General features: G+C 31.9%; 2 protein-coding genes across 5 annotated transcripts in view; one reads left to right on the top strand and one right to left on the bottom strand.

Moving 5' to 3' along the window:
* LOC130453215 (EH domain-containing protein 1-like) overlaps window positions 1–5,441 on the bottom strand; it is a 31,086-nt gene extending 25,645 nt beyond the window's left edge. For all 3 annotated transcript variants that reach the window (XM_056792840.1, XM_056792839.1, XM_056792841.1), the window contains exons 1-3: window positions 4,893–5,441; window positions 4,058–4,342; window positions 1,939–2,129 (exon numbers count right to left, since the gene is read on the bottom strand). In XM_056792840.1, the coding sequence (XP_056648818.1) occupies window positions 1,939–2,129; window positions 4,058–4,342; window positions 4,893–5,260 (844 nt within the window). In that variant the 5' untranslated portion in view covers window positions 5,261–5,441. The remainder of the gene's footprint in view (window positions 1–1,938; window positions 2,130–4,057; window positions 4,343–4,892) is intronic.
* Window positions 1–27,386, top strand: part of LOC130453213 (netrin receptor UNC5C) — a 327,846-nt gene that overhangs the window by 215,790 nt on the left and 84,670 nt on the right. Inside the window, exons 5-6 of one of the 2 annotated variants that reach the window (XM_056792837.1) lie at window positions 16,342–16,518; window positions 18,141–18,194. In XM_056792837.1, coding sequence (XP_056648815.1) covers window positions 16,342–16,518; window positions 18,141–18,194 — 231 coding nt within the window. The remainder of the gene's footprint in view (window positions 1–16,341; window positions 16,519–18,140; window positions 18,195–27,386) is intronic. The other variant, XM_056792838.1, reaches the window with a different exon arrangement.

The following is a 27,386-nucleotide window of genomic DNA, read 5'->3' as shown; positions in this document are numbered from 1 at the left end:
TACTTTGTTAAATCGATCTCTCGAACGAATATCGATTCCGAAAACCGACTTATCATCTAAAACCGAAATGAAATAAAAATATTGTTAAAAAAATATTAATTTTGGTTAAAAAATTATCATTGGGCATGAAATTGGGAGCCATAATTTTAGCTAAATAAGGCAAAAACAAGGAAATTGATAATAAAAACAATAAAATTGTACTTGGTGAAATATTTATGAAATCGTAGCTACTGTAAAATGTTATGTAATTATCAAAAAGGGCAGATAATACTTTGTACTAAACTATTTCTTAAAAAAGAATTGATTTCGAAAAATTAACTTTAAATGGAGACTAAAATAAAAATGTTGGTTTGTCAGGATTCATGAAAAAATCACTTTTCATAAAATCATTGCTGATTCGATCGGTTTTTTTTCTCAATTTCTCGTCGCAAATAACAAAATTGTCGTTTCTTATGTAAATTCTATTTTACACTTTTTTCGAGCCTTTTCTTTAACCAAAAAATATCTTACAAACGACGTATTTTTCTTTGCACTTTTTCCTTTTGGAGTATTCCAAAATCCTGTAACAGGTCCAATTTTTTCCGCCAAATCCAACCCCAAGTATTAGTCCTTTACGGCCGGCGAAAGAACGGAAAGGCCATTTATAAGACACCTTTACCCGATGGGGGCGTCTACAGTTAGGTCCTTTTCCAAGTCGGAAATCCGGATTTATGTTTCCTTTGCATATTCTTTCCGGTAATTGTCAGAGGATTATATTTTTTTTGGGGTAAAAAGATATCTGTTTTTACGACTTCATTTGTTTAAATATGAAATAAGAGAACCACAACAAATATTTTCGTTATTTTCGAGTTAATGTATCTAAAGTTCGTCCCTAGGTTTCGTTTTTCCATGTATAAACGAAAAAAAATTCTATACAAATACGATTCACCCCTTCATAGTCGTCAAGATAGTGGTTTGAACCAACATCTAAATAATTTTGTTAATATCGTCCAAAATCGGTTGGTTTTCCAAAAAAAAACATACCGTGAGATTGGGCATTGCATCAAAATTGTTTCTTGAAAAGATTAGTTCGCATTGGATACCGTATAATTTGACAAAAGCTCATAAAAAAGCTCGTGTCCATTGGTTCAATAAAAAAATACTGAAAAAAGCGGTTAAAAAGTTCAAACCGCATGCTTTGTGGGTTCCATGTAAAATGGAGAATATTTTGAAAAAAAATATCAAATTATAAATATTTGTTTCGATTTCTCTATCTCAAAACTTAAACAACAACCCTCGTACATCACTTTATTCGCCGTGGAAAGACCTAGAGGAATCTGCAAACTTTTCTTGCAAAAAATCAAAAATCTCATTCTTTTTTAACAATTGGCGACGTAAATAATCGACAAAATTTAATGAATAATATCTAAATTTGTAGAATTTTCCAATAAAGTCCATCCGAGTTGTAGTTTTTTCGCGAAATGAGGAATATTTTTTGACTATTCAAAGAACGAAATAAACAATTCAACCAAAAGTTATCACCCCCATTTTCCGCGATAAAAAACGTATCAATTTTCTTTTGAAAAAAGCCTAATTCGACTGTACTATAAGATAAAAGCTTCAACATACGGGGACCTGTGATTTACGAAGGCATCCACTTGATATATAGGTCGAAATCACTCTGAAATATGGGTCGTCATAACTAAATAACGTTGAAAAATACGCAAGGGCACAAGGAAATACTCAAAGTCTACTTTTTTTTGTTGTGGTTGCTATTATAATGAAAATAATACCGAAATGTTTGTCGAAATTGAAAATTCCCGGGTAAAAAATTGGATGTAAACGAAAAGAAAAAGAGAAGTGGATTGATGTATGAAAAAAATTCATTAGCCTCGAATTTCCATTTCCAATTTTGTCCAATTCTAACTTAAAACAGTTTTTTTTTTAAATGATACTTACCAGATAATATACCGGGTGTATCGATTATAGACACACCTTTTAATACTGACGATTTCACTAGAGAACACTGAAATCTATTTAGAAATGCGTTTCCGAACGATGATAAAGGTCTAAATTGTTTCTTAGGATCCACTACGAGAGCGTTTCCGGGTATAACACCTTCTGTTTCTGAATACATAACCGCTATGAACCTATAAATAATAATATTATCCATAATTTAAAATTTTTCCCACTTAAAACATGAGAATATTGAACTTAAATCAATAAAATATGTATTCGAAATCTGGAGAATCATAAATACGAGGGTTACTTCTCAAGTTTTGACGTATGGCAACACTGATATGTCAATATGTCAATCTCCAGTGACATGACATGACATCTAACAGTTTAAAACGTTGGAGACGGCTTACTCCAACTGTCGTGTTGAATAATTCACTCTCGTGAAAGTTTTTTTATCGAGATAATTACCAATATCTTGTTTATTTATAAATTTAATAACGAATTATTATTTTTTATTAACACAATTAATAATATTAATGAAAATTTACATAACAGATCACAAATTGGTTCAAATATTTCTTAATAGCTCAATTTGGCCCAATTTGGAGATTGTTATATTTCATGTTGAATAATTTAACTAATTCTATGATTTTGAAACAATTTACCATTAGGAAATGCGCATTAATGCAATAGTCCAGTGAACGATAGTAAAAATATTATATAACCTCAAAATTCCGCGTGGATTTGCGTGAAATTTTGGAATCAAGTTTTATTTACCCTTCACTTCAAAATCTAACCTATGCAAATATGTCCAAATTATTTTGAGGGGTGAAAACTACCACTTATTGTCGAAATTCAATAAAATGAAATTAAAACATCAAGAAAGTTGAAAAAAAAACATTTGTAGGTTTAAAATAAACTTTGCGTGATGTTTCAGGACACTATTTATGTTTTTCAACCCCTAATCAATGTATTTCAACCTGTATTATATGTGAGAAGTCTCGTTAAAAGGGCTACAACATGTTACCACACTAAATTTGAAAGATTTTATTTCGGTTTTTTGCTTTTTCTAACATTAGTTTCAACAACAAAAATCCCATCCTCGAATTGGGGTTTAATTCGAATTTCGCGCTCTAGAAAGGGAATTTTGAGAGGTTAGGTTGGTAACACCGATCGAGACTTGCGTCAGATAGATAAAATTGTACTTAGTGAAATATTTATGAAATCGTAGCTATTTTAAGATGTTTATTTTCGATTTAGATCATATATAATTATCAAAAAGGGCTGATAATACTTTGTACTAAACAATTTCTTAAAAAGAATTGATTTCGAAAAATTAAATTTAAATGGAGACTAAAATAAAAATGTTGCTTTGTCAGGATTCATGAAAAAATCATTTTTCATAAAATCATTGCTGATTCGATCGGTTTTTTTTATCTCAATTTCTCGTCACAAATAACAAAATTGTCGTTTCTCATGTAAATTCTATTTTACATTTTTTTCGAGCCTTTTCTTTAACCAAAAATTATGTTACAAACGACGTATATTCAATAAAATGAAATTAAAACATCAAGAAAGTTGAAAAAAAAAAAACATTTGTAGGTTTAAAATAAACTTTGCGTGATGTTTCAGGACACTATTTATGTTTTTCAACCCCTAATCAATGTATTTCAACCCGTATTATATGTGAGAAGTCTCGTTAAAAGGGCTACAACATGTTACCACACTAAATTTGAAAGATTTTATCTCGGTTTTTTGCTTTTTCTAACATTAGTTTCAACAACAAAAATCCCATCCTCGAATTGGGGTTTAATTCGAATTTCGCGCTCTAGAAAGGGAATTTTGAGAGGTTAGGTTGGTAACACCGATCGAGACTTGCGTCAGATAGACGTAAACGCAATAAAAATGAAGATCATTCAGAAAGACTTGTTAGAAAAAAATCTGAGGTAAAAACATTTTTTCACTCGATTACAAAGTTACTCAACATCTCTTAGACCTTCTAATATGTTTTACCTGATACATCGTCTTCATTTTATATCACTTTTGATAATAAATCTAATCAAGACGATTTATCAAGAACAAATATCATTTTATACGTACTGAACAACTTTTTACTAACCTATCCGTGGTAGGTTCCGGTCCGATCCTCATTCCAGGAAAATCTCTCTCCAACAAATATTTGATAAAAGTGGTTTTCCCTGTAGAATATTGTCCTACTAATAGAATCATGGGTTTAGCGTCGAAATCGGCGTCGTTAAGAGGCGGCGAATGGAATTCATGAAACAGATAATGTTGTTCCAAAGGTAACATCTTATTTTTGTAGATAGCCTTCAAACCGTCCACGACGTTTTCGTAACATTCCGGCCGTACTTCGGGTACTTTGCCCAACCAACTGAACATTTTGCTAACAGAAAAGGATCGTTTAAAATAGAAAACAAGTCGGTGACGTGCGGTTGACGTTTAATTTAGATATTTTGACAGCTTTTTTGACACGACATTTGACAAAGATAACGACAACATCTACGAGACTAACGTTCCTGTTTGGAAGAAAAAAACTAAAGACAGAGCAATACTCAAGCTTCCTAACGAAGATGTTGATAAAATTAATGATGAAACTTTGCGGAGAATACAAAATCTACTACAACAATGACTCAAAGAAAGATCTACCTGACGAAGCAATCGAAAATTTTAATAGTGTTAACTAAAATTTCATATTTCATTAGTATATATTCTAAAAAACACAATTTTCCAAAAAAATATCGAGGAAACCCACGTTAAACGAAGATTTATTCAAAGATAATGTAATAAATGAAGAGAATACACAAAAATAAGATTAAATGATAAATAAAAAAAACTGTAACATAAATATTAGTGAAGATATTGAAACTAATGAATATTTGAAACACGATAAACTTTAATTTAATTCACACAGCAAGGAATTTTAACGTACTCACCCTCTATTTATGATTCTTGTATCTGATAAAGTGGTACTACTTCTCTTCAACGTGTGTTTCTTTCTTTTCATTTTAACCGGAGGAACAGGATCTTCAAAAGAACTTTCGACAGCGCCTTTATCATCAATGACACTATTATTGACGAATCTGTCAGTTTCGCTAGTACTACTGCATATCCTTCGGTTTGTTTCAGGTTCTTCTGGTACCTTATAACCATCACTATCGATATCTTCTTTTTTATTTTTGAATGTTAAAGACGTGTTCGTACTTTTGTCGTAAGAATCGGAAGCAACTTCATCGGTTAGTTCTAAAGTACTATTTGTCGCTTTGGTTATTTTTATGTTGCCGTTTATATCGGTTCGATCCATCACGAATGAAATTTTGGTCGTCACTTGACTGATTTGCAGGATGCTATTTGCGAAAAATGATTGAGCAGATTGATGTTATGTCAGAGTTAAACAGAGGCGTACTTCGAAGTTTTACAATTTGAATATTATCGAAATAACATAATTTAATTGAAAGGAATTTGTGGTATTTGAAAAAACTGATTCAAAAAATATTATTTTTAGTTAGTTGAAGTAATAAAAACAAAATTTATTCTATGATTTAGATGATGTTTTTATGACTAGTATTGTTTTGACAGTTTTGTGTCATTTATTGTGACATTGAAATCTTGTTTTTGGTTAACTCACGCAGCACCCACTTTGAACAAATGCCTTTGATATATTTAGGGTCTAAGCTATGTCAATTAACCTCCCCGATTATTTTGTGAGCTTTTTTTGTTGTTTTCATCCTTTCAAACTTAACCTTCCATTTCTCAACAGTTGATTGTTTGAAGTAAAATGTTTATCAAGCCAAGCTTGGACCTTTCTAACAATTTTTTTCAAATATCTAAAGTTACTTTACTCAAATTATCTTTTGAAGATTGGGACCACGAAACTAATCTTCTCTTTGGTTACCACCTTCAGGAGTTCTGTCGTTTTTTGCTTTACCGCTTCCATGGACTCAAATAGATCTTTCTCTAACTTTCAAGGACATCTGAGGCAAAAGCTTTTGGTCAGGAGACAGATTATTTGGCACCAACTTTTCCAACCAAAATTTTTTCCAACAGTTTCTTTATCAGCGTTTACAGCTTCGAATAATTTGTTCAAAATAGAATGAATCGTGTCTTTTTTTGTAGCGTACGGCACTGTCGCAAAAAAAAACAAACAAATGAAGCATTTAATTTAATCAAGGACGCGACCACTATCCGCCAAACTAAAACTAGGTTTGCCGTTTATTGTTACTGCCAATTTAGAAAATTGGCCGTGGATATGCTAATTCGGAAAATGCACTTGAAATAAATGCTATTGAAATGCGCAAGACGATTTTTATTGAAATAAACGATCGTGAAATGTTCGAGATCACGGTCAACTGATTTATTCAGAGCATTTTTTTATTACGAAACTACCGATATATTTTTATTTTTGATTGCATCACAAATTTGATGAATTGTTGCAGTTAATGTTCTTCAGTTCATAATTTTTACAATCTCCGCGTATGTCCAATATTCTCGTTGAACGTTTTTGTTCAATATTTCTGCATTAAAAAACTTTTTAGGGTAATTTTTAACGTGATTAGTAATTGGAATTTTATTAAAAATTGTACTGAAAACATTAAATTATATATTCGAAAATAAAACCGGAACAACGGTCTGACATTAATCCAATTACGTCTAAATCTCATTTTGTTTCTTCTTAAGTTGAAAGACAAAGAAAATCGCGAAAAGATGTGAGATAATAATATCAGATTTCCTTTTAAATTTCGAGACACCATTCAGAAGTTCCTTGTGTTTGCTATACATTATTAACGGATGGAATTGTTTGAAGTTAGCGGTAGAATTAACTCGAAAAATAATTGGAACTAAATTAGAAGCTGATAAACTTAATTTTTCTAAATTCACTCGAAATTTGATTGAGAAAATAATTGGATCTGCTTCTTTTAGAAACTTCTAACGAAGTTACCTTCATGCATCAACGGCAGTTTTTATATACAACCAACAAATTATTTCATGAAATTTAGGATAATATTCACGTGACTTATCCTCAGTTTCTTTTAATGGCAAACATTTTATTTATACGAGTATTAAAATCAATCTAAATGTCAGATCTACGTATAAATTTGACAGGTGACATAAGAGACATGGCAGGAGCTGACATCATAAACAAAAAACTTGTCATCCTCTGTCTTGGTGTAGAATTCATTCATCTGGATCAAAGTTCAATAAAGTTTATGTTTACATTTTTGTGAGTTTAAACTTGAGTTAAAATTGATGTTCCAATCGTAAATTTTTGGATATTCTGGGGAAAATTCTGAAAAAACTGAGGTAATGGTGAATTTTCAACAGAAAAATTTCAAGAAAACGAAAAATTTTCGAAAAAAGTTCATTTTTCAATAATAAATATCAAATAAACTTTGAGAAATCCAAAAAAATTTATGTAAGTTCAATTTTTCCATAATAAATCTCAAAAAACTCTTAAAGAAACCAAAATACTGATGTAAGGTACATTTTTCAACATCTTGAAAAAAACAATAAGAAAATCGAAAAAAATTGGATCAACTTTCAATGGACCAACAAATATCAAAAAACACGTTTATTATTCAAGAATAAATTTCAAAAAAAGCCTTAGAAATTTCGAAAAAATTATGATGAGGGTAGTTTTTCAACAAAAGAGATTCAAGAAAATGAAAAAAGTTGAGAAAAATGATGTAAAGTTCATTTTATTATCAAAAAACTCGAATAAACTGAAAAAACCAAAAAAAAAATATTGTAAAGTTCATTTCTCAAAAAAACTAGAATAAATCCGAAAAAATTGATAAAGGAATCATATCAAAAAACTCTTGAGATCCAAAAGAATTAGAGTACAGTTTATTTTTTAGCAATAATTCTAATAAAAAATATGAAAACTTGAAACTGAAAAAATTAATGTTTAGTTTCATTTTTTTATAAGAGATCTCTAAAAAACTGAAAAGAAATTCGTGTGAAATTCACTTTTCTACATTTCATATGAATAAGATTGAGAGAAATCCGAAAAAATTGATGTGAGGTACATTTTTTAACAATAAATCTCAAAAAAATTGAAAAAAATTGTGTGGGTCCACTTTGCTACATTCCATATCAAAAAATATATGAAACAATCCGGAAAATTGGTACAAATCTCGTTGCTCAACACTTAATTTTGAAGAAATCCGAAAAAATTGACAAAGGAATCATATCAAAAAACTTTTGAGATCCAAAAGAATTAGCGTAAAGTTTATTTTTTAGCAATAATTCTAACAAAAAATATGAAAACTTGAAACTGAAAAAATTAATGTTTAGTTTCATTTTTTAATAATAAATCTCAAAAAAACTGAGAGAAATCCCAAAAAATTGACGTAAGATACTTTTTTTAACAATAAATCCTGAAAAAAACTAAAAAAAATGGTGTGAAATTCACTTTTCTACATTTTATATCAAAAAAATTGAGAAAAATCCGAAAAACTTTATTTAAGGTACATTTTCCAACATCTTGAAAAAAATTAAAAAAAAACGAAAAAATTGGATCAACTTGGATCAATGGATCAACAAATAGCAAGAAACTTGAATCCAAAAATATCGAAAAACTTTTGAATTCCAAATAAATTATAGTGAAGTTCACTTTTTAGCAATAATTCTAATAAAAAATAAGAAAAACTTCTGAAAAAATTGATGTTAGTTTCATTTTTCTATAATAAATCACCAAAAAATTGAGAAAAATCCCGAAAAATTAATGTAAAGTACATTTTTTAACAATAAATCCTGAAAAAACTAAAAGAAATCCGTAAAATCTAAATAAATGATATTAATTTCATTTTTCAGCTTTCAATCTCAAAAAAATTATGTAAATACCATTTTTCTACTATGAATCTCAAAAAAAACTGAAAAAAATGTTGTGAAAATTACTTTTCTATATTTCATACCAAAAAAATTGAGAAAAATCTGAAAAAATTGATGCGACGTACATTTTTTAAAATAAATCCCGAAAAAACTAAAAGAAATCCGTAAAATCTATAAAAATGATATTAATTTCATTTTTCAGAATTCAATCTTAAAAAATTATGTAAATACCCATGTTTCTACAATAAATCTAAAAAAAAACTGAAAAAAATGGTGTGGGTCCACTTTGCTACATTCCATATCAAAAAAAATATGAAAAAATCCGGAAAATTGGTACAAATCTCGTTGCTCAACACTTAATTTTGAAGAAATTAGAAAAAATTGATTTAGCTCATTTTCCAATATTAAATTTCAAAAAAACAAAAAAACTTTGAAAGAATTGATGCAAGCTGCATTTTTCTGTATATAATAAATTCTGAAAATACTAAAAAACATTGCGAAACAATTGTTGTAAAGTTCAGTGTTTAACTTTTTTTAAATTTTTTAAAAATTTATTATTGAAAAATGATTTTATCCAACTTTTTAAAGCGTTTTTCAAGATGTATTGTTGGAAAACTGAACTTGACATTACTTTTTTCGAAATTTTGAGAGTTTTTGTTATAGTTGGCATTAAAACAATCTCAAAAAACCGAAAAAAATTCACAAAAAATCGACGTTAATTTTCTGGCTCCATAACCTGAGTTTTAATTTTACTAAAAATATGAAAAATCTATAAATTTCCCAAATATCTATCTGTACATTGTGGTATATAATAAATTGGAGTAAAATTTATTTTTTAGCAATAATTCTAATAAAAATATGCAAAACTTCTTAAAAAATTAATGTTAGTTAAAGTTTTTACGTAAAAACTCAAAAAAAACTGGGAGAAATCCGAAAAAATTTATGTGAGGTACATTTTTCAACAATAAATTTCAAAAAAATTGAAAAAAATGGTGTGAGTTCACTTTGCTACATTCTATTAAAAAAAAAAATGTAAAAATCCGGATAATTGGTATAAATCTCGCTGCTTAATACTTAATTTTGAAGAAATTAGAAAAAATTGATTTAAAGCTCATTTTCCAATATTAAATCTCAGAAACCCCCTGAAAAAATTGATGCAAGTTTTATTTTTCTATAATAAATTCTGAAAAAACTGAAAAACATTGCGAAGCATTTGTTGTAAGGTTCTGTGTTTCAATTTTTTTGGGTTGTTTTCAGTTTTTTCAAAATTTATTATTGAAAAATTATTTTATCTAACTTTTTAAAACGTTTTTATAGATGTTTATTTGGAAAAATGGACTTGATATTAATTTATTCAGAATTTTGTTATATCTAGTATTGAAATAATCTCAAAAAACCGAAAAAAAACCACAAAAAATCGAAGTTTATTTCCTGGTTCTATAACCTGAGTTCTAGTTTCACTAAAAATATGAAAAATCTATAAATTTCCCAAATATCTTTCAGTACATTATTGTATAAAATAAATTGGAATAAAGTTTATTTTTTAGCAATAATTCTAACAAAAATATGCAAAACTTCTGAAAAAATTGATGTTAGTTTAATTTTTTACGTAAAAACTCAAAAAAAAACTGGGAGAAATCCGAAAAAATTGATGTGAGGTACATTTTTCAACAATAAATTTTGAAAAAACTGAAAGAAATCTGTGAAATTAAAAAAAAATGATATTAATTCCATTCAATCTCAAAAAAAATTATGTAAGGTACATTTTTCTACAATAAATCTCAAAAAAAAAGTGAAAAAAAACGGTGAGGGTCCACTTTTTGCTACATTCTATTAAGAAAAATATGTAAAAATCTGGAAAATTTGTATAAATCTCGTTGCTTAACACTTAATTTTGAAGAAATTAGAAAAAATTGATTTAAAGCTCATTTTCCAATAATAAATATCAGAAAACCCCTGGAAAAATTGATGCAAGCTTTATTTTTTTTTATCTAACTTTTTAAAACGTTTTTATAGATGTTTATTTGGAAAAATGGATTTGATATTAATTTATTCAGAATTTTGTTATATCTAGTATTGAAATAATCTCAAAAAACCAAAAAAAATTACAAAAAATCGAAGTTTATTTCCTGGTTCTATAACTTGAGTTTTAATTTCACTAAAAATATGAAAAATCCATACATTTTCCAAATATCTACCTATACATTGTTATACAAAATAAAAAACCACGACATTTAACCTCGTAATCGCTATTTTTAATTCCACTTTTATTCCCAAGAAAAAGGTTCCCATTATACGTTACCGATTCGGTACTACAAAGCAATCGTACCAACGTCGAATCAATCTCTTGTTCACTAATTAACCTGTGTCAGAAGATTTGTGAGTACCAGACCAAAAAGACAACGTGGTACATTCACGTAGGTACCTAGGAATGGTGTGCAGTCACGATCAAATATATTATAGTACCTAAATTGATTCTCATAGCGATGGTATTAATCTTCAACCTCTGCTATTGTAACAGACATGTCATGATATTCAGACATTATTCTTTTATATCGTTTCTTATCCAAACTATATTTATATTACCGGGTACGTACGTAGAATACTAGTAGTCCATTTTAAACAACTTTTGGGACATTTATCTACATAATCTTCCACAATACCAACTTACTTATGGTCAACGTTGAAAAACCAAGAAATAACCGTTGATTGGAAAGCATCCGAAGAGACGATTTCACACCAAATAATATCACTGACGTACTCCAAAATATCCAAAAGCTCTGGTATGATTTTTGCTCCCAAGGATCACTTTCTTTAAGATACTTACAACTTGTATTTCTAACCGAATTTATAGACACGTCGAGGAGAATAATAACTGGTGTAGAAGAGATCACCAAGCGTGGAAAAAAACAACTTGTTGTGGACTTTACAAGCACGGAAAGATCACACTGGTTGGCGCGTTTGGTAGTCTACAAATGGGCCCAAACTCCGACGAAATACCCTTTCGTAAGGAATATTCATACAGAGGCCAACAAGTTCTGTCTTTTCAATACATTACTGCGAGTACCAAACGCAGAAGATGCTCAATAAACACAAGAACAATCAACCCATTACTCAGATAAAGCAAGATTAAACAAATGTGGCAAATTTCCATAGGACCAGGCCATCTTCTTGGATCTTCCTGAGAAGCTTAACTCCAGCTGTTTTAGCCCACTTTGGCATTCTTTCTACGTGATTCCTCCAGAATCTTTTCCATCTCGGTGGTTCTCATTATTTTTTTTTTTTTTTGTTGTTGATGTCTCGGCTGTGGCAGATGGATTTATCCGGAGAAAGTATAAATAATAAATCGATAGATAAATAATAACGAATGTTTGTGAATAACTTTTATTAAAAGGATATCCTGGATGAAGAATTGAACTGAAAAGCGTTTATTTGTTAAAACTGGGGACTAAAGTAAATGAATATTCAATCGTGGAATGTTAACACAGTCTACCGAAATCGGTGGATATCCCAAGTTTCCTAACTTCATCCAATTTGCGGTAACAGAATGTTGGAATCAAAACGAAACTAAGTCTTTGAATTAAACTTTTAAAAAGTCCACTTTTTCTTTCTAACAATCCTTCTTTGTGTTTGTCGATTGTTTCTACTTTAATCCGCCAACTTCACCGTGTGTTCCAACCTCACTTTTAAAAACCTATACGGTGAGTACAGAAATGGACTCGGTATCAATATAAATTAAAAAATAAGTCCAAAACTTTTATGTAGAATTTATTATTGATACATTTTTATATTTTTGAACAATATTCAATTGGTTGTGCGGTTCTAAATTCCCCGAAACTTTCCTTCGACAGAGGATTCGAACCTCCGATCTCCGTGTTGGAAATTAAGCAACGAATACCTAACCAACTACACCGTTATGGTTCGTCCTTGAACTATTTTGGTCGTATTTTGTGAGCACACTTTTATAAGACGTCTTAATCTGTATTTTTGACAATTTTTTAATCCCGGTCCTGTTCGACGATATAAAAGTCTTATACATAAAGTTTGTGCCGGTTCCATTGTCCTTTGTGATTGTTTTATTCACTCAACATTCTTTTTCTTGTCCTGCGGAGATTCGATTATATTTTATTTCAGCGGAAATTCAACGCTTTGTTTCTGAATCGTATTTTTTCAAATTTTCCCATTAGTGACAGCTCAAAACTAAAAGTTATATAATCAATAGATTATTGGAAATAATTAAAAAAAACAAAAATAATTATTATAAACACTCTAAATTAAACAGTTCAACTTCAGTCTCTGAAGACGATAACTTGGTTATCGAAACGCGCCTCAGACAGTATAATTGTGAGCGTTGGTGTAGTTGTAGTGTAAAAAGATAAATTTTCTGTTGGATCCTGGGATCCAGTCAATTGTCTTTTCCTTGCTGATACAACTCATGAAGCAGTTAACTAATTTGAAGAAGGATTTGAAGACGAAGAAAAACGAAAAGAACGTTTTTTGATTATACAATCTGCTGTGAAAATAGAAAAATGAGAAAGGGGTTGAACTAGGGAGAGAAAGCTAAGGTGATTAATTCTTTTCGCATGAATGTTAAAAATTCTGCAAGAAAAATTAATAAATTCCTTCTTGGACTAAAAGAGATGATGACAATCAAAGTTTTTAGAGGAAATTCGCATTAAACCAAGTAGGAGGAGTGTTTATATCAGAAGTAGTATTTAATAAAGTAAATCCAATATAAAAATGTAAAACAGCAATATTTTAACGCTAGAATTTGAACGTTTTTATACACCAATAATGTAGCTTATTAAATTCTTGTTTAGTTGATTAAACTAGATTTTAACGAATTCCCAAAAACATTTTTATTTCATTTCGAAATGTATTCAAGACACTTTTATCTCGAAATAAATCTTTTGGACGCATTTGAAACATTTATACGGCGGTTTGTACAAGAATCTCTTCACCAAAGATAAATACTTAATTAATCCAGATAACTTAGTTTTATCGTTAATAAACGGGGGGCTGTGGGTCGCCTCCGAGAAAACCACTCTGGAATATTTTGATAACTATCTTGAAAGCTTCACATTGGAATTCTGTAACTACAATCAGTAGCGCAACGTGATTTCTTGATACAAATCGGACTCAGTGAATAAAAATAAAGAATTAGAAGCTTACCGAAGTCCTAATAAACCGTACAACCACGAAACAAACTTGAATATGGAAAGCTCACACTCTCATAACACTGTTTGATCAACTAAAATAAAAATCATTAAATTCTATCGCGTGGTTTCTTTCCGTGGGGCCTGGTCTTGCTAATTCGTGTGATTCAAAAACTTTGAAATGGTTCCTGAACTGCCTATGTAACAAAAAATTTAATTGCACCTCAAATTTCAAAATAGAATGAGGCACTTTCCGGTGAATATACAATCAATCGGTAAATGATTGTGCATTATTTTGCTTTGTAAAGTATTGAGCCTTTAACTAATTCTGAACGTGGAGAAGCGTGCTTACGAATTAAATAAACGAATTTGACGATGATTATAGAAGGAAGAGTCAGTATTTTGAATCTCGACACAAGGAAAGGGCATATCGACTCAATAAGGGCATAATAAACTGTTGTAGAGATGAATAAGTTCAGTCCTTTTCCCATTTGGAAGGAACTGTTTACAACAAGCCCTAACAACGAAGTCCATGGTGGTATTATTCTATACAAAACGTTTTAGAAACATGATTTAAGGGATATTAGGTTACTAAATACGCCACGGGATCAGAATTGCTCCAATAGAAACTGATATAGATATATTTTACTACTGGCGTCTAAGTAGGCAATGTCGTTGATAAACAGAAGGGTTCAGTACTGAACCTTGAGCCACTTCACATTCTATTGGCTAGCAAGAAGACATCGTTGTATCAATTCTTATAAGCTGACTTCTGTTGGGAAAGTTTGACTTGTTTTATTGATTCAAATATGATTAACACAATCGAAAAATCATAAAAAGTTGTTGCAGTAGAATGATGGTTATTTAGCATCATTTAAAAACAGGAAAAGCCCAACTTTTTGACCTATAATATTAGATAACGTGCTTCCTGTATAAAAAAACATGTCGGTTTATAAAAACCATCCAGTACCGCCACTGTTTTTGAACCATTAACTAAATATATTGTTGAATTTTGATCTGGATTGCGATAAACAGTTTATATCTGCATATGGAAGCCCGCATCTCGTCCTACCTGTTGCTTTTGTTTACAATTTCTTTTCGTCGTTTTGTTTTCCTTTTATTAGTTTGTTTTTTGTGTGTGGTCTTAGTTTGTTATCTCGGTTACAGTAGCTGCAGTTGATTCATTGTTATATTACATAATTCTACGTTATTCGTTTTGGGAAAGAACGAGAAAAATTCCTGGCATTTTAGTACAGCTAAAAAAAGTGAAGATGCGTTTTGTCAATGATGATTTTTAACTTCATAAATTTCCAAATAAATCGACTGATTGTAGTATTGATAATGAATACTTTGAATGCTTTAGTACTGTCCAGCTCTGGATACGAGTCATTTATTTTAAATAGTGACATAAAAGGCTGAAAGTCTGCGTATAACAGACACACCTTGGTTGGTGACAAAGTTATTATCATTGGGTTAATTTGATTAACCTGAAACTGAAAATTTGTTATCGGCAATTTCAATATCTAAAGATTGTTCGATTTTCCTGCGACAGAAATAACCATGGATGGAACGTGGGTCCATCACTTTACAAGTGAAACGAAAGAACAATCAAAACAATGGACTGAAAACTGAGGACCTGGTTCCAAAGAAGGCAAAGACTGTTCCATTTACCGACAAGGTTAGAGCGTCGGTTTTTTGGGATGAGCGTGGGATAATTATCGTTGAAAAAGGAGTATTATGAGAAATTTTGAGCGAAGAAATCCAGCATTTAAAGTATAGCTACCTCATGCATCCTATTCGCCAGATTTAGCACCCTCGAATAAATAGCTCGATTTTCCAACAACGGAGAGGTGTTTTCAGCAGTTGATGGCTGGGAAAAGTGTAAGGAGCTGTAAGGAAATGTTTTCTTTGTTGGGCCAGGTACTTATGGAACGATCCTCGTAAATAGAAATGAATTTGAAAATTGGAATAGTTTCCGATACAAATAAAAATATCAACGTACTTTTTCAATATTCTCTCACAGAAAAAATACGATTTTTCGAATAAAGCCCCTCATAAATAAAGTCAAGCAGCCCATTCAACATATCGTCGACGACAAGTCAACTTTTTTCCTGTACAAGACCAAAAAACATTTACATTAAACCATCGTTAAATACGGACTGTCACAACAAAACATCTCGAACTTTTTGTCCCTCTTCGAAGAAAAAAAAAAGAGCGCAGACAGCAGGAGGGCTGGTCAGCCATTGTCTTAACAAGGATTTCTTTAAAGTATGTTCAACATGTCGGCATAATACGGTTGTAATTTATTCTCAAATTTGATATACGGCCGTCGAAATATTACGAGGGGATTCTCGAAACATTATAAAACAATTTATCGAACATTTTTCTATTGTTTCAGTGAATGGGGGATGGTCTTCTTGGTCTTCGTGGCAGGATTGTCGTTGTCCCGGAGCAACCCTCGCAGCTGGAAAGATGAGTACGAGAACTTGTACGAATCCCGCCCCAAGTAACGGAGGTAAAACTTGTCAAGGATCCGCTATTAGAAGAACAAAAGATTGTATTCCTTGTCCACAAGGTAAAAATTAATTAAACCTCCCCTTAGAATAATATCATATTAGATTTAGCTTTGATTATTCCACCAAAAATCGGAAAACATTCATATAAGTTAGTGGTGGAATTATTTAGGACACTATTTATCCTTAAAGATAAAAAGGACCTTTAATTTCCAACACGCCGGTAAAACTGTATGTTTTTGAAGGTAATTAATGATCATTTTTCATTTCTTTCGCGAAGGGTTGAAAGATAATAATAGAAACGTCAAATAATACCCTTTTTACTTTTGTTTGCAAGAAAATATAAGATCCTGGATGAAAAATGATTTCATTCCTCATATCCTGCTGAAATCCTTTCGTACTTCAAAATAAAAACTATATAAATATACAGAGTGTTTCAAAAAAGGTAAAACTGGGGTTTGCTCAGTAGAAAAATGTTCGTAACGCCATATTTTCAAAGCTGATACATTTTATTCATTCTAGAGACGGTATCGCCTTAACACCCTGTATAGTAGACGTCCCATAACCTATAAAAAATTACTTTTGAACAGATTTTTTTAATGAATCATCAATCTGTTCAAACTAAGAAACTATACATTCGTTTTTAGTATTGATTCCCGTTCGAAATAATTTTTCAAAACTAATTGGGCATTTTTTACTTTTTTTGCTCCATTCTGTATGTCCCAGAACATCTTATTAATTCAAATTATTATGATTGAAAATGAGAAAAGTTTGTATCAACTTGAGGAAATTTAAAAAAAAATTGCTGCAGCTTAAAATTTAGTAGGCTTCAAAAACCTCTAAAAATATTATCAAAAAAATGTTCGTGAAATGATTTTATATAATTAATTTTATTCGTTTTCAAATACTTTATTCATTATCAAACTTTTATGTACGCGAATCATCAATTTCTTCATTTATTTCGTTGTTTTTTTTTCTATAAAAATTTTGTGATTAAGTACGAGGATTGAGACATAAATTTGACAAACCTGGGTCTTAAATCCCTCCAAGTAGTTTCCTACTACAGTGACCTTACTGTGAATACAATCACCTTCGGTATCTGCTGCACTATATGTGAATCGGATCACCTGATGGATCACAGCTTTAGAAAAAATGCCGCTTCGACTTTTGGTGATCAATCACCATCTCGAATCACCGCGTTGCGCCGGTTTTCCGACCTCAATCGCTACAGGATGAATCCCGCGAAGGTCGTCCAGAATCGCCTTACTTAGAACGGTTAATTCCGAATGAGACATCAGCATTTGTTTACCAGAAGTGTTCGCAAAATTTGGGGAAACCAATCTCACACATCGGTTCGATAAAAAACGTTTTCGAATAGTCAAAACATCGAATCAACGTTTTTCTATACCTGAACAAGCGGTTGATGCATTTAAACCACATGTTTCGGAAGTACCTTAATCGGAATGTGGAATATTTTGAAAAGCAATAAAGTCATATCTCAAAATAGTTGCTATAACTTATGCCCTAATCCTCGTATATTTTTAATTATGACGCACATTTTGAACATTTCACGAACATATTTATGCAAAAATTGTAAATAGTTGATAATGTGAATCAAAAAAATTTCGGCTACCTCAAACTTCTAACCTGCTTTTTATCCTTTTCCTTTGCCATGCTTACGTAGAAGAGCTCGTGCTGGACAATGCTTACGACTATGATACTAGCGATAATGCGTACGGTAAGCCTTTAACAACGCTTCATACAAGTTTTTACATGTTTTTCGTTTACGTTTATTTATGTTAAAGTCAATGTAATTTGTTGCTATTCTTTATACATAACCACACTTTCCTATACACAGCTTTCGCATTCTCATGAATAAATAAAAGACGAAACTCACTATTGATTGGTTTGTATCATTCTTTATTCAATCAGAACAACGTACATCAAAACCGAATAGAAATTCAACCGATTGGCATTGATATTATTTGTCCACGGGGTCTTATTATGTTAGTAGCACTCATTTTGTATTCTATTTTTTTGCTTTCGATATTCGGACCACCAATATAGCGTATAATAAAAAAGACTTGTCTGAAAGAATCACATAAATCGTCATAAATCAATGCTGCCGAATATATTTGACAAGTGATGGTGATACAAGTGATAATCCATTTAAATTACGACAAATCGAATCACATACACAATTTTTTGTATATATCTTACAAATCCATGAAGTAATAGTAGTAGAAGTTTATGAAAATAATAAATTTGCGTTTTTCTAGTACATATTAGCAATGATAATACAAGTACTAATTTTAATTAACGTTTAAATTCTATACTTGTCATGAAACTGTTTAGGTTATGTTTTTATCAGCTTATTATAAGTTCTATGGATTGTATGACGGATCAAACTAATGAAAAACCTCAAAACAAATGTCTTAAATATTTAATATTTACTTAATTATACAAGTATTGCAGCCGCGGCGTACACAACATTTTTTAGACTACGCATAAAATCCAAAACAAATAAGATTGTGCAAAATCATCGAAGTGAAACTGTCAACTGTCAACATTGAAGGGGCTAGAGTCACTCCAGAACGTCCCTAGAGCGTTTTGCAGTACGGAACTGACACTTTCACTACATGGAACACTCAAAACGCAACTCGATATGTAAATGAATACAGAACGAACGACTATCAGATGGCGTCGTCTAAAAATAAATTTTGTCTATTATTTTTAATATTCACAACTTATTTGAAGGAAATTTCGATGCAGTAATTAGTATATACAATAATTGACATACACGCCATTACATTAATGTTTTATTTAATACAAAAAGTCACATTGAATTATAAACATTTTATTTATCGATCACTATAATGTACTTAATGATATTCGCAATGTCAATTTTTCTTTTTCATCATCATTCATTGTTATTCATTAATTTAGACAAAACTTCGGATAAAACAAATAAGATTATGCAAAATCATCGAAGTGAAACTGTCAACTGTCAACATTGAAGGGGCTAGAGTCACTCCAGAACGTCCCTAGAGCGTTTTGCAGTACGGAACTGTCACTTTCACTACATGGAACACTCAAAACGCAACTTTAGATATGTAAATGAATACAGAACGAACAACTATCAGATGGCGTCGTCTAAAAATAACTTTTGTCTATTATTTTTAATATTCACAACTTATTTGAAGGAAATTTCGATGCAGTAATTAGTATATACAATAATTGACATACACGCCATTACATTAATGTTTTATTTAATACAAAAAAACCACAAAAAGTCACATTGAACTAGAAAAAAAAAAGGTTAGACGTTTTACGTTTCAATGTAGAAGGTAAATTCAATGTATGTTTTTGATAAATCTACTACACAAAATGAGTTTATCAAAGAATTTGAAGCAAAGTTTTTCAACGGAGAAGCAGGTCCTGCGAAGCATGTCAAGCTGTCCAAGTCCTTCTTCAATTGCAGCTTGAAGGTGGAGTAATTTGGCCTTGAAAACGCCCCACAGGAAAAAAATCGCAGGCTGTTAGGTCATATGACCGTGCATCTCGGAAATATTCGGTAAACATACCCATGTAGAAGCTTCCAGACTTGATCGATGGGGATTAGCTTGAGTCAACGCTGGGAAACCAGAACTTGGCAAACGAATAATAGCCCAAGTCTGGCTGAACCCTGGGTAACTCGACCTGGGCCATCCTATAGTCAGCCAAGACGGTTATGTTCTAATATATTAACCAAAATAGATATCTTAATGTATCTGTTTTGGACAAAGAAAGGTCACAAATGCTTTTAAAACAATGCTAAGCGCTTCCTTGTAGTTCCTTCTGTGATCGCACGATCATCATCAGGTTTTCCACAGTACAACTTCATATTCCATTTGAAACTGTTATTACAGAAACTGTGAAAACCTAGTACAACATACTGTTTCATGATTTGTCTGCCTGTCATCAAATTTTCGTTCATGCAAAATTAATCAGTTGGTGTGGATTTTGTTTCAAATCATTATCATTGAAATGCTAGGTTAGCAAAATTTCGAAGAGATTTCTGCTTGAATTTTGTAAATTCTCTAAGGTATGTATTTATATTTCATCCCCCTATATAAGAGACCCACCAAGTAACATTATGGTCCATCTTAGAGAGCCAGTACCAACTGATAAATGACAAAAATCATTGTCGGTGTCAAAACAACTACGAAAATCAACATCTATAAATCGGGAAACTATCAATATTTCAATGAGACATATTGGGTTGTATTAATGTATCACACTATATAGTTTTTAGGTGACGGTAACTTTTTTTTCATGCCCAAACTATAAGTGGAAATTTAAATAAAATCTTTAACCCGCACACATCATATACACCTCGTAATATAACAGTTTCTATGATTTTTTTTAAACATTTTTTCTATATTAAAAGTATGGAATTTACATCACATACTCAGTATTCTAATTTAACTATAAATACCTTATATACGAGGGTTGTTACATAAATCGAAGTATTTTCTCCATTCCGATTGATGTACATCCAAAATATATGATTTGAACGCATCAATCGCTTCTTCCGGTATTGAAAAACGTTAATGTCGTAATTTATTTTGGATCTGCGGGATTATAAGACATTTTTGGATGCCTAACGGCTGATGGCTCATCAATTCGATGTTTTGAATGTTCAAAAACGTTTTTGTTTGAACTGATGTAAGAAAGCTTGAGTTGTCGTGTTGGAAACTGATTCATCTTCTGCGATTGTTTTCCCTTAATCTTTCGAACCCTTCTGGCTAACGAATTTTGGTATTTTTTTGTTGGAAATGGTTCATCTTCTGCGATTGGTTTCCCTAAATCTTTCGAACCCTTCTGGCTAACGAATTTTGGTATTTTCTTGTTGGAAATAGTTCATCTTCTGCGATTGTTTTCCCTAAATCTTTTGAACCCTTCTGGCTAACGAATTTTGGTATTTTTTTGTTGGAAATAGTTCATCTTCTGCGATTGGTTTCCCTAAATCTTTCCAACACTTCTGGCTAACGAATTTTGGTATTTTTTTGTTGGAAATGGTTCATCTTCTGCGATTGGTTTCCCTAAATCTTTCGAACCCTTCTGGCTAACGAATTTTGGTATTTTCTTGTTGGAAATAGTTCATCTTCTGCGATTGTTTTCCCTAAATCTTTTGAACCCTTCTGGCTAACGAATTTTGGTATTTTTTTGTTGGAAACGGTTCATCTTCTGCGATTGTTTTCCCTAAATCTTTCCAACACTTCTGGCTAACGCATTTTGGTATGTTTTTGTTGGAAATGGTTCATCTTCTGCGATTGTTTTCACTAAATCTTTCCAACACTTCTGGCTAACGAATTTTGGTATTTTTTTGTTGGAAACGGTTCATCTTCTGCGATTGGTTTCCCTAAATCTTTCGAACCCTTCTGGCTAACGAATTTTGGTATTTTCTTGTTGGAAACGGTTCATCTTCTGCGATTGTTTTCACTAAATCTTTCCAACACTTCTGGCTAACGAATTTTGGTATTTTTTTGTTGGAAACGGTTCATCTTCTGCGATTGTTTTCACTAAATCTTTCCAACACTTCTGGCTAACGAATTTTGGTATTTTTTTGTTGGAAACGGTTCATCTTCTGCGATTGTTTTCACTAAATCTTTCCAACACTTCTGGCTAACGAATTTTGGTATTTTTTTGTTGGAAACGGTTCATCTTCTGCGATTGTTTTCACTAAATCTTTCCAACACTTCTGGCTAACGAATTTTGGTATTTTTTTGTTGGAAACGGTTCATCTTCTGCGATTGTTTTCACTAAATCTTTCCAACACTTCTGGCTAACGAATTTTAGTATTTTTTTGTTGGAAACGGTTCATCTTCTGCGATTGTTTTCACTAAATCTTTCCAACACTTCTGGCTAACGAATTTTGGTATTTTTTTGTTGGAAACGGTTCATTTTCTGCGATTGTTTTCACTAAATCTTTCCAACACTTCTGGCTAACGAATTTTGGTATTTTTTTGTTGGAAACGGTTCATCTTCTGCGATTGGTTTCCCTAAATCTTTCGAACCCTTCTGGATAACGAATTTTGGTATTTTTTTGTTGGAAACGGTTCATCTTCTGCGATTGTTTTCACTAAATCTTTCCAACACTTCTGGCTAACGAACTTTGGTATTTTTTTGTTGGAAACGGTTCATTTTCTGCGATTGTTTTCACTAAATCTTTCCAACACTTCTGGCTAACGAATTTTGGTATGTTTTTGTTGGAAATGGTTCATCTTCTGCGATTGTTTTCACTAAATCTTTCCAACACTTCTGGCTAACGAATTTTGGTATTTTTTTGTTGGAAACGGTTCATCTTCTGCGATTGTTTTCACTAAATCTTTCCAACACTTCTGGCTAACGAATTTTGGTATTTTTTTGTTGGAAACGGTTCATCTTCTGCGATTGTTTTCCCTAAATCTTTCCAACACTTCTGGCTAACGAATTTTGGTATTTTTTTGTTGGAAACGGTTCATCTTCTGCGATTGTTTTCACTAAATCTTTCCAACACTTCTGGCTAACGAATTTTGGTATTTTTTTGTTGGAAACGGTTCATCTTCTGCGATTGTTTTCACTAAATCTTTCCAACACTTCTGGCTAACGAATTTTGGTATTTTTTTGTTGGAAACGGTTCATCTTCTGCGATTGTTTTCACTAAATCTTTCCAACACTTCTGGCTAACGAATTTTGGTATTTTTTTGTTGGAAACGGTTCATCTTCTGCGATTGTTTTCACTAAATCTTTCCAACACTTCTGGCTAACGAATTTTGGTATTTTTTTGTTGGAAACGGTTCATCTTCTGCGATTGGTTTCCCTAAATCTTTCGAACCCTTCTGGATAACGAATTTTGGTATTTTTTTGTTGGAAACGGTTCATCTTCTGCGATTGTTTTCACTAAATCTTTCCAACACTTCTGGCTAACGAATTTTGGTATTTTTTTGTTGGAAACGGTTCATCTTCTGCGATTGTTTTCACTAAATCTTTCCAACACTTCTGGCTAACGAATTTTGGTATTTTTTTGTTGGAAACGGTTCATCTTCTGCGATTGTTTTCACTAAATCTTTCCAACACTTCTGGCTAACGAATTTTGGTATTTTTTTGTTGGAAACGGTTCATCTTCTGCGATTGTTTTCACTAAATCTTTCCAACACTTCTGGCTAACGAATTTTGGTATTTTTTTGTTGGAAACGGTTCATCTTCTGCGATTGTTTTCACTAAATCTTTCCAACACTTCTGGCTAACGAATTTTGGTATTTTTTTGTTGGAAACGGTTCATCTTCTGCGATTGGTTTCCCTAAATCTTTCGAACCCTTCTGGATAACGAATTTTGGTATTTTTTTGTTGGAAACGGTTCATCTTCTGCGATTGTTTTCACTAAATCTTTCCAACACTTCTGGCTAACGAATTTTGGTATTTTTTTGTTGGAAACGGTTCATCTTCTGCGATTGTTTTCACTAAATCTTTCCAACACTTCTGGCTAACGAATTTTGGTATTTTTTTGTTGGAAACGGTTCATCTTCTGCGATTGTTTTCACTAAATCTTTCCAACACTTCTGGCTAACGAATTTTGGTATTTTTTTGTTGGAAACGGTTCATCTTCTGCGATTGTTTTCACTAAATCTTTCCAACACTTCTGGCTAACGAATTTTGGTATTTTTTTGTTGGAAACGGTTCATCTTCTGCGATTGGTTTCCCTAAATCTTTCGAACCCTTCTGGATAACGAATTTTGGTATTTTTTTGTTGGAAACGGTTCATCTTCTGCGATTGTTTTCACTAAATCTTTCCAACACTTCTGGCTAACGAATTTTGGTATTTTTTTGTTGGAAACGGTTCATCTTCTGCGATTGTTTTCACTAAATCTTTCCAACACTTCTGGCTAACGAATTTTGGTATTTTTTTGTTGGAAACGGTTCATCTTCTGCGATTGTTTTCACTAAATCTTTCCAACACTTCTGGCTAACGAATTTTGGTATTTTTTTGTTGGAAACGGTTCATTTTCTGCGATTGTTTTCACTAAATCTTTCCAACACTTCTGGCTAACGAATTTTGGTATTTTTTTGTTGGAAACGGTTCATCTTCTGCGATTGGTTTCCCTAAATCTTTCGAACCCTTCTGGATAACGAATTTTGGTATTTTCTTGTTGGAAACGGTTCATCTTCTGCGATTGTTTTCACTAAATCTTTCCAACACTTCTGGCTAACGAATTTTGGTATTTTTTTGTTGGAAACGGTTCATCTTCTGCGATTGTTTTCACTAAATCTTTCCAACACTTCTGGCTAACGAATTTTGGTATTTTTTTGTTGGAAACGGTTCATCTTCTGCGATTGTTTTCACTAAATCTTTCCAACACTTCTGGCTAACGAATTTTGGTATTTTTTTGTTGGAAACGGTTCATCTTCTGCGATTGTTTTCACTAAATCTTTCCAACACTTCTGGCTAACGAATTTTGGTATTTTTTTGTTGGAAACGGTTCATCTTCTGCGATTGTTTTCCCTAAATCTTTCCAACACTTCTGGCTAACGAATTTTGGTATTTTTTTGTTGGAAACGGTTCATCTTCTGCGATTGTTTTCCCTAAATCTTTCCAACACTTCTGGCTAACGAATTTTGGTATTTTTTTGTTGGAAACGGTTCATCTTCTGCGATTGTTTTCCCTAAATCTTTCCAACACTTCTGGCTAATGAATTTTGGTATTTTTTTGTTGGAAACGGTTCATCTTCTGCGATTGTTTTCCCTAAATCTTTCCAACACTTCTGGCTAATGAATTTTGGTATTTTTTTGTTGGAAACGGTTCATCTTCTGCGATTGTTTTCCCTAAATCTTTCCAACACTTCTGGCTAACGAATTTTGGTATTTTTTTGTTGGAAACGGTTCATCTTCTGCGATTGTTTTCCCTAAATCTTTCCAACACTTCTGGCTAACGAATTTTGGTATTTTTTTGTTGGAAACGGTTCATCTTCTGCGATTGTTTTCCCTAAATCTTTCCAACACTTCTGGCTAATGAATTTTGGTATTTTTTTGTTGGAAACGGTTCATCTTCTGCGATTGTTTTCCCTAAATCTTTCCAACACTTCTGGCTAATGAATTTTGGTATTTTTTTGTTGGAAACGGTTCATCTTCTGCGATTGTTTTCCCTAAATCTTTCCAACACTTCTGGCTAATGAATTTTGGTATTTTTTTGTTGGAAACGGTTCATCTTCTGCGATTGTTTTCCCTAAATCTTTCCAACACTTCTGGCTAACGAATTTTGGTATTTTTTTGTTGGAAACGGTTCATCTTCTGCGATTGTTTTCCCTAAATCTTTCCAACACTTCTGGCTAACGAATTTTGGTATTTTTTTGTTGGAAACGGTTCATCTTCTGCGATTGTTTTCCCTAAATCTTTCCAACACTTCTGGCTAATGAATTTTGGTATTTTTTTGTTGGAAACGGTTCATCTTCTGCGATTGTTTTCCCTAAATCTTTCCAACACTTCTGGCTAACGAATTTTGGTATTTTTTTGTTGGAAACGGTTCATCTTCTGCGATTGTTTTCACTAAATCTTTCCAACACTTCTGGCTAACGAATTTTGGTATTTTTTTGTTGGAAACGGTTCATTTTCTGCGATTGTTTTCACTAAATCTTTCCAACACTTCTGGCTAACGAATTTTGGTATTTTTTTGTTGGAAACGGTTCATCTTCTGCGATTGTTTTCACTAAATCTTTCCAACACTTCTGGCTAACGAATTTTGGTATTTTTTTGTTGGAAACGGTTCATCTTCTGCGATTGTTTTCACTAAATCTTTCCAACACTTCTGGCTAACGAATTTTGGTATTTTTTTGTTGGAAACGGTTCATCTTCTGCGATTGTTTTCACTAAATCTTTCCAACACTTCTGGCTAACGAATTTTGGTATTTTTTTGTTGGAAACGGTTCATCTTCTGCGATTGTTTTCCCTAAATCTTTCCAACACTTCTGGCTAACGAATTTTGGTATTTTTTTGTTGGAAACGGTTCATCTTCTGCGATTGTTTTCCCTAAATCTTTCCAACACTTCTGGCTAACGAATTTTGGTATTTTTTTGTTGGAAACGGTTCATCTTCTGCGATTGTTTTCCCTAAATCTTTCCAACACTTCTGGCTAATGAATTTTGGTATTTTTTTGTTGGAAACGGTTCATCTTCTGCGATTGTTTTCCCTAAATCTTTCCAACACTTCTGGCTAATGAATTTTGGTATTTTTTTGTTGGAAACGGTTCATCTTCTGCGATTGTTTTCCCTAAATCTTTCCAACACTTCTGGCTAACGAATTTTGGTATTTTTTTGTTGGAAACGGTTCATCTTCTGCGATTGTTTTCCCTAAATCTTTCCAACACTTCTGGCTAACGAATTTTGGTATTTTTTTGTTGGAAACGGTTCATCTTCTGCGATTGTTTTCCCTAAATCTTTCCAACACTTCTGGCTAATGAATTTTGGTATTTTTTTGTTGGAAACGGTTCATCTTCTGCGATTGTTTTCCCTAAATCTTTCCAACACTTCTGGCTAATGAATTTTGGTATTTTTTTGTTGGAAACGGTTCATCTTCTGCGATTGTTTTCCCTAAATCTTTCCAACACTTCTGGCTAATGAATTTTGGTATTTTTTTGTTGGAAACGGTTCATCTTCTGCGATTGTTTTCCCTAAATCTTTCCAACACTTCTGGCTAACGAATTTTGGTATTTTTTTGTTGGAAACGGTTCATCTTCTGCGATTGTTTTCCCTAAATCTTTCCAACACTTCTGGCTAACGAATTTTGGTATTTTTTTGTTGGAAACGGTTCATCTTCTGCGATTGTTTTCCCTAAATCTTTCCAACACTTCTGGCTAATGAATTTTGGTATTTTTTTGTTGGAAACGGTTCATCTTCTGCGATTGTTTTCCCTAAAT

Source organism: Diorhabda sublineata, chromosome 2 (genome assembly GCF_026230105.1).
Source record: "Diorhabda sublineata isolate icDioSubl1.1 chromosome 2, icDioSubl1.1, whole genome shotgun sequence".
Taxonomy (NCBI): domain Eukaryota; kingdom Metazoa; phylum Arthropoda; class Insecta; order Coleoptera; family Chrysomelidae; genus Diorhabda; species Diorhabda sublineata.
This window is presented reverse-complemented; position numbering and strand designations above follow the sequence as displayed.